Below are 12,557 nucleotides of genomic sequence, written 5' to 3'. Positions count from 1 at the left end.
GGGACCTTGCTGTTCATGATGTATGTAATGACCTTGCAGACAATATTAATGATAAAATCATGCTTTATGCAGATGATGCAGTTATCTACAAATCTACAATAAAGTACTACCTGAGAGAAGCTGCATACATATTCAGTCAGATCTTGATAAGATTTTAACATGGTGCAAAGATTGGCAACTTGCTCTAAAGGTTCACAAATGTAAAATTTTGCACTACACTAAAACAAAAAAAACATAGTCTCCTACAAATATAATATCAATGAGTCACTGTTGGAATTGGCCAACTCATACAAATACCTGGATGTACATGAAATGGAATGATCTCATAGGTTCAGTCATGGGTAAAGCAGCTGGTAGACTTTGGTTTGGTGGTAGAATACTGGAGAAGTACAGTCAGTCTACAAAGGAGACTGCTCACAAATCACTTATGCAATCCATTCTAGAATATTGCTCAAGTGTATTGGACTTGACCAAACAGGAATAACAGTGGATATTGAACATATACAGAGAAGAACAGCACAAATGGTCACAGGTTTGTTTGACCTGTGGGAGAGTGTCTCATAAATACTGAAGAAACTGAATTGGCAGTCTTGAAGACAGACAAACTATCCCCAGAAAGTCTATTAAATAAGTTTCAAGAAATGGCTTTAAATGATTACTCTAGGGATATAGTACAACCCCTATGCATCACTCATATAGGGATCGCGAGGATAAGATTAGAACAATCCTAAATCCTAATAGAATAATCCTAACCCTAATAACTGGTACAATGGGATGTCCCCTCTGCCATGCACCTCACGGTGGTTTGCACAGTATACTCTCTTAAATGTCTATCTCTCTTTTATGATAATCAAAATATAAAGACTCCAATTTTTCCTGTATCGTCTGAACAAGACACAGCCAGTGCAAAAGCATCACGTACGCAAAGATGCGAGCTGGTGCCAGTGCCGTAGACTTGCCACTTGCACGAGTTCACCAGCACCATGGGCAGCGCTGACGATGAAGATATCAACTTCGCCTCGGCCAATTTCTGGCCGAGTACAATCCGCCAATGACCGGATGACAACAGACAGAAGTCTACCCGGAAGATAGAAGAGCAGCTCTCGTCCACTTAGTTGTAGATCATCGTCCAGGACTGACTTAGACGGAGAACGTCTTTTAGTGAACTCTTAGAAGTGAACAAATAGCTGTCAAACTGCATTTGCTATGTACTAAGAAGTTCACCTATGATTATATGCACTTAGCCACTGAGGGTGTTTTTGTGTTATATTACATGCAGTGTTGCAGACTTCCTTATTCAACAAGTCACGAAGGTAAGTAAACCTTTAACTCATTTATGTGACTTTGTTCCTAATTTGTTGAAGTGTTTTAGAACCTTCTTTCTCCTATCCTGTTACCTGATCCTGGGGCATAGTTGTGTAATAGTGGCAGAGAGAAATTGTCTTAGCGGTGTACTGCACCAGAAGCCGTTTCACAAACTCACAAACTCTGCCTATCATGACAACAGTGGCAACTTGGCCTCCACAGCAGTAGTGACGAGGTCTTTACAAAACTGGTGATGAGAATTTACAAAAATTTTCTTTTAAAAAATTAATACTAAATCTTCACAACAGACAGAAGCTGCATGCTGCACCAGGACTCTAGCATCAATCTGAACCTTTCACTCTTAATCAAAGACAAAATGTCCTCAGCCAAAAACATCCTTGTGAACATTACATAGAAGCTGTTCCCACAAATGCAAAGCAGCATAGGATGTTATCAACCAAGAAAATTTCCAAATCCGCACACAAGATGCAGTGCTGGATCCAGATGAAGTAAATGATTACTTCCTAACCTCAGTGAGTAACCTGAAAAACAAAGTGAAGCATAACGGCATATTTGCATTACATCACCTTGGTGCAGTGTCACACAGGAGGTATGTCTTCCACTGTCACACTTATAAAAGCTTTGTCAATATTGAACTAAAGCTGTGGGTAAAGTGCGGACTGTTATTGGTTCTTAAATTATGTAATGGAATAAATAATGTATCTTCTCTATATACCTATTTCTTTCATTTTTAATGTGTTTTTTGAATCTGGAGTTTTCCCTGAAGCATGCAAAACTGCTAAAGTGATATCAGTTTTTACAAATGGAGATAAGTGTCTACCCCAAGCCTACTGGCCAATTTCTACTGCCTCAGTTTTCTCAAAAATTTTTTACTCTCTAATGTACAACCAGCTAAATAATTATTCCGAAATGCATAATCTCCTCTCCAGCAGACAGATGGATTGAAACGTAGTAAAAATACCACTACTGCTGTCACTGAAGGTTTTAACCAGGTGTTCACTGCATTTGAAAATTAGACTCTGGTATCAGTTATATTTTGTGATCTCAGCAAAACCTTTGACTGTGTAACATTTAACATCCTACTTGCAAAATTGGAATTTTATGGCATACGTAACCTATATTTAGCCATTATCAAATCATATCTATACATCAGTAGGCAGTCTGTCTCAGTAAAAACATATACTCCTTACTGAAGAGAGTTCAGACAGACAAGTGTCCTAGATCTTCTTCTGTTCATCGTTGTAATCAATGATTTACCTCACCATGTAGGAGCAAATTCAGTAATGTGTTATGCAAAGGACATGGCACTGCTCTGAACACTCCACGACACCATACAATTCCGTCAGGCAACACAGGAAAAATTAGAACCAGCAATGATGCGGTTTTCTTCTAATGAACCCCTTTGTAATCCTGATAAAATACAGGAACTAGTTATACAGTTAACTACAACTGTGGACAATAAATCAGTAAAATTTTTAAGCTTTCACATTGATTCCAAATTAAATTGGGAGGAACACATTAGCTATGTTTGCAAGATAATACCATCAGTGTGTTATCTCGCATGAAAACTGACATGCAGTCACTAATGAACACCTGTAGGTGACATATTTTGGCCTATTTCAATCACAAATTTCCTGCGGCATTCTGGCATGTGGGCATGCTGCTATGTCTGTGAAATTCTGGGGAAAAAGTATGAATGCAAAATAATGAGCAAACTTAGACGTCAGAAACACTGTTTCCCATCTTTATCAAGTTCAAGATATTGTCTGTTGTTAACCTACATATCTACAAAACAATGTTTCATGTCAAAAGGAACTATAATTAGTTTGACACCAGACTAAACACACACCCTCACAATACTAGAGGCAAAATGGACTAAGATATATTGAGATTGCCACAAAGGCTACAACTCACAGAAAATAACATGTTTGAAACTTTTTAATAAACTTCAAATACCTGTTCGGTCATTGCCCTATAATATTTTTAAGGGATTTAAACCAGTTACTCAAATATACACTTTACAAAACAACAAAACTATTTGAAATAAACATTATTGACATTAGTTTTTAACAATATTACTAAAAAAACGTGTAATAACTTCACTATACAAATTATTGTATTTCTAATGTCCAAACCTATGCCATTGTTAAGTGGCCAATGATAAATAAATGTATCTCACAGCTGACTTGTAGCTTCACTATTTCAGATCTTGTCAAGAGGCAGTGAATCGGAAACGTTCTTTAGCTTTCATTCGCAGCATGTGAAATTTTCGTAGTTTTATTCAGCACCAATATAAAGAATGAGGTTATCTCTTTGTTGGAATTGCCCAGAATTCATAAGATTATTACTTATGCATAGATGTCATTGCTAACTACACTGATCTATCCCTGTAAGTGAACATTACATCTCAAGCTGTGAAGTTTGTTTCTTCAAAATGTGTGTGTGGTATATATATATATTTTTTTTCTAAATCTGCACAAAATGATGATGATGAAGAAGAAGATGTGACTAAGTACCCTGCCTTTTATAAGCTACATTATCTACTGCAAAAACACTACACATAAAACTTGTTAAATGTACGCCTGCTCACCTCTACGAGTTTAGCAAGATTTTCAAAGAATTCTTCATCATCAATTGTCAGCTGATGATCCTTGTACTTCACACGATAGTGCTCAACTTTACCCTGGTAGCAGACACACAATGTATAGTCTCCAGGGAAGTTGGTAGATTCGCGTACCAAAAAGAGTCCATCAGCTTTTGGTGAAAGGAGGGCTTCTGCTTCATCTCGTGATATTTTGCCATGAAACCATCTGCAAGAAAAAAATTAAATAAAATTATTTAGCTTAACAGAACTCCAGATAACAAGAAACAGAAGAAAAAATGGGAGCCTAGGCTACAGTCACCTAAGGAGTATACAATGTCACAGCGTAATTGTTCATCATCCTTCCAGTACATATGCGACTCGCCGCACACACGTGCACATGTACATGTGTACACCTTGCCACCTCCACACACACACACACACACACACACACACACACACACACACACACACACACACACACACGCCCAGGCCCACGCCCACACACATACAAACATAAAGCAATGGGGGACGGAGTGAGGCGGGAGCCATAGAGGGGGCGGGAACAGGAAAGGGGGAGAGGGGAAGGAGGTTGAGGGAGATATGAGGACGAATTTCACACTTTATCAATTTTTGTATCTGGGGACCATGAAAATTACGAAATGGGAAAAATAAGGGGTAATATGCAAATAACAAAATAATCCTTAATGCTGCTCCAGGACAGTAAATTGCAGGAAAAGAAGGGAGGAAATGCTTGACTACCACAATTATCCCCTCCACCTCCTCTCCTACTTCTAATATCTGCACTGACAGCACATGGTGTTCTTGTTCTCTCTCTTTTATCTATGCAATAACTTTCCTTTATTCCTGAAATGTGAACTGTGGTATCAATAGCAACGATGCCACGGGGAAAATACAAGTTCTAAAATTGGCACTACGACAGACACCAATGACAGCGCACTCTAGCCGGTGTGGGAGAGATCTACAAGATCCACTCCCGATTCTGCCCTTTTGATTAAGAGCAGATGGCCGGGACACTTCGCTTCAGCTTTGCTCTACATATGATGGGTCTCAGCATCGCACCTCATTGCAAGTTATGTAACCATGCATTAACTTGTTTTTTGCACCAGTAAACCACTTTTAATTACGTGCAGTACCAAAGTATTTTTCCTGCTCCTGCTCGTACCCACACGCCGCCTTGCAGGTGGGATACAAAAGTTGGCGACAAGGTTCCCCCTTTCATTTCCTTTTTTGCTCGATACTGCTTCAGCATTTTTGTGATATCCTAGTGTGACCATGTGGCTGAATGACTGTCTTTAAATGTTCGCACCATTCGCTATAAGAATTTCATCTGTGTAAACCACGGCTTCACCACACGAACAGGCTTCGCTGTCCGATCTTGTACGTTTTCAGGCTTAGCAAATGACGCAAATGCTTGCTGCCATAAATGGACTGCTCGCACTACAAACTGCAGCTACCTCGGCACCTCTGACGCCACCGCCTGTACCGACGCCGTCGCCGACGGCACCGCCATTTCATTCCTTCAATTCTGACGTTGAACATTGGCCAGAATACATCGCCCAGCTTGAGGCACACTTTGCAGCTTACGACATACCAGGTACAAAGCGGCTTGCCTTTTACATTGCCAACTCGGGTGTTGTGTTATACTGTGTGCTCGTCAAGTTGTTTCCCACTACCTGTCCAGAAACTAAAACTTACGACGAAGTGATTGACGCTTTTAACTCCCACTTCCATGACAGTGTAAATGTGGTGGCTGCATGCTACAAATTCTTTCGCCTCCGGCATGGCCCTATTCAATCTAATAAATCTTGGTTAGCGGACCTTCAGGGACTAACTACTGATTGTGACTTTAATTGCTCGTGTGGACACTCTTATGCGGATATAATGATTTGAGACGCTATTGCGCAGCATGTGGCGGATCACCACATCCGCAAACAAATCCTCAGATTTAAAAACCCGTCTTTGCAGGAAGTAGTGAACTTGCTAGACAGACAAGATACATTAGATATGGCTACTTCCGCGTTCACCGTGACCCCGGGTGTGTGTACTGTTTGCGCGGCGCATCACGTTCCCTCTCGTCGCACACATGTAAATAAAGTTCACGCCCGGCACCCACTACGAAACTGAAATCATGTCCGAACTGCTTTCGTGCCCACCCATGGGACAGTTGCCCATCCCGTCATGCACAGTGGTATTTTTGTAATAAGAAAGGACATGTGCAAGCTGTATGTAGTAAGAGAAACTCTAATTCACCACTTTTCTCCCGTTCGCGTGATACGTATGGGTGTCATCTCAACGGCAACCGTCATGATCAGGATTCACATCAGCCTGTGGACGTTAATGCCATTTATTCAAAGCCTTCTGCTTCACGTGCTTTGACAGCTCATCGTGTGAATCGAGTTTTTCCAGACACTTCCTCTCACATTCAGGAATCTTTTTGTTACTTTGCACATTTGTGGACGTTCTGTTCGCATGCAGCTGGACACTGGTGTGTCAGTTTCCTTACTGAACAAATCTACGTATGACTTGCTTGGTTCGCCCCCGCTTCGTCGTTCGCATTCCACGCTGCCTGCATTTACTGGACAGGAAATCTCAGTGCTCGATGTGTGTAGTTTGTGAGCCACGTATGGTGCGATGACCCGTACAGTACCTTTCCATGTGCTCCGCTCTAGTGACGCTACGAACAATTTTGGCATGGACGCATTTGAACTTTTTGGCCTCGCAATTCAGGACAATGCACTTTGCATCAACACTAGTGACCATGCAGACAGTGTTGCCGCACTATGCAATGATTTTGCTGAATTCTTTTCTGATGGCTTTGGTTGCGCCACAGACTTTGCAGCACATGTTTTAGTTAAAGACAAAGCCATGCCTATTTTCCGGCATGCATGCCCGGTACCACAAGCACTGCATGACGCCGTAGCTGCTGAACTTAAGCATTTGCAAGACATTGGTGTCATTGAACCTGTTTCTGCTTCACCTATAGTGTGTGTGAAAAAACCAAACAGCCGTCTCCATATTTGTGCTGCCTTTAAGTCTACAGCAAATCCCAAGACAGTGGTAGCTACGTTTCCGTTACCATGTCCTGAAGACATTTTTGATAAACTTGGTGCGGGAAAATTCTTTTCCACGACTGATGTATGGGAGGCATACTTTCAGAATATGCTCGACGAACAGTCGCAGTACTATTTTATGATCAACACCCACCTTGCACTGTTCAAGTTTCGCCGCCTTCCATTCGGTTGTGCGTTGGCTCCTGCTATTTTTCAGTCGTACTTGCAGCAGTTGTGTGCCACTGTCCCTGGTTGTTCCAACTATCTGGACAATATAGTCGTGTCAGGTCGCACCCCTGATGAACATTTGCAGAATTTGCGTGCCTTATTTACTGTACTTTTGCAGGCCAGGACTAAAGTGTAATAGAGACAAGTACAAATTTTTTCAAACTGAAATTCAGTATTTAGGACATATGATTAATGTACAGGGTATCCACCCCTCGCTGTCACATCTCGGAGTGATTAAAGACTTGCCAGCACCCAGGAACTTGAAAGAACTTCAGTCTATGATGGGCAAAATCACTTATTATATTCAGTTTATACCAAATGCAGTGCAGATTGCAGTGCCTTCGCATCGCCTTCGGCGTAAGGACATTACTTTTCTTTGGTCTTCGGAATGTGACACTGCTTTCCACAAGCTCAGATCTGCTTTGTTGAGTGATCACTGTTCGATTCCTTTCAATCCCTCCAAACCAGTTGTTTTGGCTGTCGATGCATCTTCTCACAGCATCGGAGCGGTTCTCTCGCACCGCATTAATTCTGTCGATCGCCCGATCGCTTTTGCATCTAAATTGCTCAATTCTGCCCAGCAAAACTATTCTCAAATCGAGAAAGAAGCTTTAGATATTGTCTACGGAGTGAAAAAGTTTCATGACTTTTTGTACAGTCGCAAGTTCTATTTGGTCACCGATCAAAAGCCTTTGATGTCGTCGTTCCACACGTCAAAGCCAGTTCCGGCCCGTATTGCACAAAAGTTGCAACGTTGGTCTTTGTTTTTGTCTAACTACAATTATGAAATCTTGTTTCAGTCTACGACCCAGCATGGCAATGCTGATGCTTTGTCTCGTCTGCCTGATGAAGTGTTTGAGTCTTCCGAACTGTCATGCATATTTACAAGATAAGGAATTAGCTGATGGTCTTCCACTGGATTTTTGTCGCATTGCTTCTGCGACAGCCGCCGATGCTTCTTTGCAGACTCTTTTGCAGTATATTCAAACACAATGGCCTCCATCTGCTACGCAGATTCGAAATCTACATGTTTGACGTTACTTTGCGCAATGTCACAACTTGTCTGTACACCACGGTGTTATCTTGTTACGAACTGACAATGATCAGACTCGTGTGGCTGTACCTCATTCGTTGCAGTCGGAAATCCTCCGATTGCTGCACTCTGGTCATTGGGGTATAGTGCGGACAAAGAAATTAGCGCGTTGTCACTGTGTTTGGTTCGGCGTTGATAAACAAATTGAGAATCTGCTTGCTAACTGTCGCTCTTGCGCAGAGCATCACTCTGCTCCCTGCCAGCACTTCTTTACATGGCCGACTCCTACTGCGCCTTGGCAGCGTGTTCATATTGATTTTGCGGGTCCTTTCTGGGACACCCGCAAGTTGATAGTTATTGATGCGTACAGCAACTTCCCTTTTGTTGTCCCTATGTCTTCTACTACACCTACAAGAACTGATCGGGCTTTGACGTCTATTTTTTGCATTGAGAGCCTTCCTGAAGTTATTGTCTCCGACAATGGCCCCAAATTCATGTCCTCAAGAGTTTGAAGCATTCTGTGCTGCTAATGGCATTCGCCATCTGACCTCAGCCCCGTTCCACCCCCAGTCGAACGGTGAGGCTGAACACTTTGTGCGTATATTTAAGTCGCAGATGAGCAAATTGCGCACCACGCACTCTTGCCAGTGAGCGCTCTGGACTTGCCTTGCTTTACATCGCTCTCAGTCGCATGGCACCCGTTCCCCAGCGGAATTGCTACATGGCTGCGTCCATAAGTCACTCCTGCAACTATTGCAACCGTCGCCACGCACTCCCGCTGCTTCGCATCGTTCTGGCTTGGCGCCACATGATTTGGTGTTGTATCACATTTTCTCTCACAGGCAGCGATCGGAGCAGGGGCGTATTCTTCGCCAGCTTGACAGTGCCTTATTTCTCATTTCTGGTCCCTCAGGCACTGTCAAGCGACAATGGAACCAGATCCGTTTGTGAAGTCCTCGGTTTTCTGCCGCTGGTTGTTTTCCGGCAAAATTGGAGGCTTCGCGGCTTCTGCTGCCTCAGCCCACAGCTCCACCAACGGCGCCTCCGCTGCTCACGCCTCCACGGGTGCACCTGCCGTCATCGCCGCTGCCGGTCCAGTCACCTGCACCGGACGGGCGCCTCTTGCCGCCACCACGGCCCCACCTTTGGCCGTCGTCATCACAACCAATGGATGCTGAGGCTGTCGTCATGCCGCCATAATTGCCCGTGGAGGTCGCTTCCCCGCCTCCTCATCTGAGCTTACCCAGTGGCGGTGTGCAGCCTGGGCAGGTTTTCCATGGGGCATTTTTCTCACCCCCTCGCAAGCAATTCGTGGTTGCAGGTGGACAGCGTGCCCCGGCAGTTCTGCTGTCCGCCCCCTCAGTTCTGCCGTCTGCCCCCTCAGCTGTGCCGCCCCTGGGTCCCTCCACCCGCCGTCGGAAGTCATACTCCACGGCGGTGCGTCATTTCAGGGAGGAGGGAAGTGGTATCGACAGCAATGATGCCACAGTGTAAATACAAGTTCTAAAGTTGGCACTATGACAGACACCAACGACAGCACACTCTAGCCGGAGCGGGAGAGATCTACAAGATCCACTCCTGATTCTACCCTTTTGATCAAGAACAGACGGCCGGGACACTTCGCTTAAGGTTTGCTCTACATACGATGGGTCTCAGCATCGCACCTCATTGCAAGTTATGTAACCATGTATTATCTTGTTTTTTGCACCAGTAAACCACTTTTACTTACGTGCAGTACCGACATATTTTTCCTGCTCCTGCTCCTACCCATGCGCCGCCTCCCAGGTGGGATACAAAATGAACTGCTTGAAATTCCAAATGTTGGGAATGTAATATATGCATATTTTAAAATAGTGAAAACGGTTTTCCCATAGCACTACTCAAGCCCTTTCTGTTTTGTGCACAAAAAGTCAAATAGGTCAAACAATAATACATTGGTGAGTCACCATGCAATACTGGTATATCTACATGTATTGCCTAATAGGAAATTGCTACCAGGCAACACAGTATTTGTATAAAAAAGTAGGCAAATGGAATAAATAAAAATTCACAACAAACATTTAAAAAGACACCCTATTAGACGGGAAAAGATAACAGGAAAAACTAGAAAAGTAAAAGCATCCAAGTAAACAGTAAAAAATAACAGAGCTAAATTGTGTAGCCAACTGGCACAATGTAAGGGCACCTTTGTCTATGCCTGTCAATGACTCAGTGCTTATGCTATCGATGAGTGGTCTCCTTTATTCCAAATTAGGACAGAGAGAGAGAGAGAGAGAGAGAGAGAGAGAGAGAGAGAGAGAGAGAGAGAGAGAGTTACACAAACCTACAGTAGATTAACAAGTCAGAGCAACTAGGGAAACCATATGGCTTAATTAGGAACATCTCAAACAAGGAATGTATTTAAAGAAATGCAATCCTCAAGTACTGAAGCACAATGGCTAAGAAGCAATGTTTGCAACCCTCTGAATGCTCAACAATGGATTTTAGCCAGAAAAGCAATTGGAACAAGATAAATGAAAAACTGTTAAAAAATGAGTTGCAACAGAAAAATTTATAAGAAAACATATGGAATATATTAACTGTGGATGAACTCTATAGGACAGCTACACTGAGCAAGTATTTGGGGACATGTGGGAAGAAATTCAACAGCAGTAAATCAGGAGGCAGGCAGTAAATTATAGGTATCCAGGAAAAGCGATTAGTTGCTCCACTGCCGTATTCCCAAACACCTGGGTGCAAAACTGGAGTCATTCTGTCATTCAAGCTCCACTATCTGTGTCAAGCAGAACATTTATACTATGAATCAGACTGTGTGCATGAACTTTTTTATCCCAGAGTGTTAGTACATCTTACACCTTTTTTTTTTTTCTTCTTCTTCATTAAATAAAGACAGATTCGTATCCACTATAAACAATAACTACCTGATACCTACAGGCATTCCAATGCCAAACATTATCATTATTTGATGATAGCAGCACAATATAAGAACAAACTAACTAAATTTAGCAGTATATTTTTGAAATTGCATACAATTAAGTGTGGGTGTTATTAAAACTGCATCTGTTGAGTAAATAAAGGATAATTCCAACAGACATAGAAGCCAGCCAATGATTTATTCTCTTGAAATTTCAGACACCTATTTTTACGTCTCGTTTAGTGTTAGATTCCCGTAAACTGTATTTCTGTTCACTGGTGATCCAACTTTGGTGGCACTGTGCACATTGTTTACAATGTCAAGTCCTGAAAATGCCTCTGTCCAATGATAAACATACTGAGCCTTCAAATGTTGATTACAGAAAAATAAACATTTCTATGCAAAAAATTCTGAGAATTACCCTTTATCTATAGTGCTTTCCTCCTCTTCCTTTTTAACTTCTTTCACAAAACAGTTGTCTTCACATTAATGAGAACTTCATAACCACAGATTACAGGATATGATGTTCTTACTAGAATTTCAAATGACTGACTGCTACATTGACTAAGAGATTGTACTTGGGGCTCTGTAAAGAGGTTGCCTTGGTATTTGCACTGACTGGTTACCAAAAGCTAAGCAAAACAATAATAACAGTAAGAGGTATTAATGGAATCTTAAGTGCAACTACAGAACCTTATTTCTGAACCTCCAGCCCATATATCAATGCTTGCAATCAATTCTATTAAGAAATATGCTACATATTTAGCTTCTTCATATTATGCACCTCTGAAATACCTTTAATGATACTGGACTATTAGATGCTGCAAGCTAGTATAGTCATGTTACAATAATAAGACAAATATTTTTCACTCACGGCATAGCATTAAGTTTGACTTCAGCTCGCTGTTTCTGTGCTGCTGTGGGGGAGGTCCTGCCATTGCTACCACTTCCAATTCCTCCCAACCAGGCTCCTCCAAGGGGCTCAGCAAATGCAGGGACAACGGCCACAGGTGCAGACCGTGGCGCATGTGTTGAATGCTGGCTCATTGCGTTCCATGCACTGGCCGGAAGCAACCACCAGCAGTCACTATCTGCAAATAAAAGAAAATAACATATACTTTTAGAAAAATCCCTGATTTTCTTTTTGGGTTTAATGGACATTGGAACTCTTCTATTTCGTCAGTAACGATGCAGCATACAGAGTTAGAGAAATGCTATCATGCTGCCCTTACTGAATTCATAGGTTATTATGAATGCACTGTTAAGCAACATAATGCCTTTTGAAGCAAATGATTAACAATAGATGAGAACCCTTTCTGGCTTGTGTATGAAACTACGCTGATCTGTTCTGACTAGCACTTATCTAAACTATTTTGATTAGCTTTTTTCAAAGCTGAAGAG

The 12,557-nt window shown here is 42.2% G+C and overlaps 1 protein-coding gene across 1 annotated transcript in view; it reads right to left on the bottom strand.

The window, feature by feature from the left end:
* Positions 1-12,557, bottom strand: part of LOC126095741 (tyrosine-protein kinase CSK) — a 234,352-nt gene that overhangs the window by 74,669 nt on the left and 147,126 nt on the right. The window contains exons 2-3 of the mRNA XM_049910509.1: positions 12,031-12,247; positions 3,917-4,136 (exon numbers count right to left, since the gene is read on the bottom strand). Coding sequence (XP_049766466.1) covers positions 3,917-4,136; positions 12,031-12,203 — 393 coding nt within the window. The 5' untranslated portion in view covers positions 12,204-12,247. The remainder of the gene's footprint in view (positions 1-3,916; positions 4,137-12,030; positions 12,248-12,557) is intronic.

This window comes from Schistocerca cancellata, chromosome 8, assembly GCF_023864275.1.
Source record: "Schistocerca cancellata isolate TAMUIC-IGC-003103 chromosome 8, iqSchCanc2.1, whole genome shotgun sequence".
Taxonomy (NCBI): domain Eukaryota; kingdom Metazoa; phylum Arthropoda; class Insecta; order Orthoptera; family Acrididae; genus Schistocerca; species Schistocerca cancellata.
Note: the sequence above shows the minus strand (reverse complement) of the source record. Positions and strands in the feature narration are given on the sequence as shown.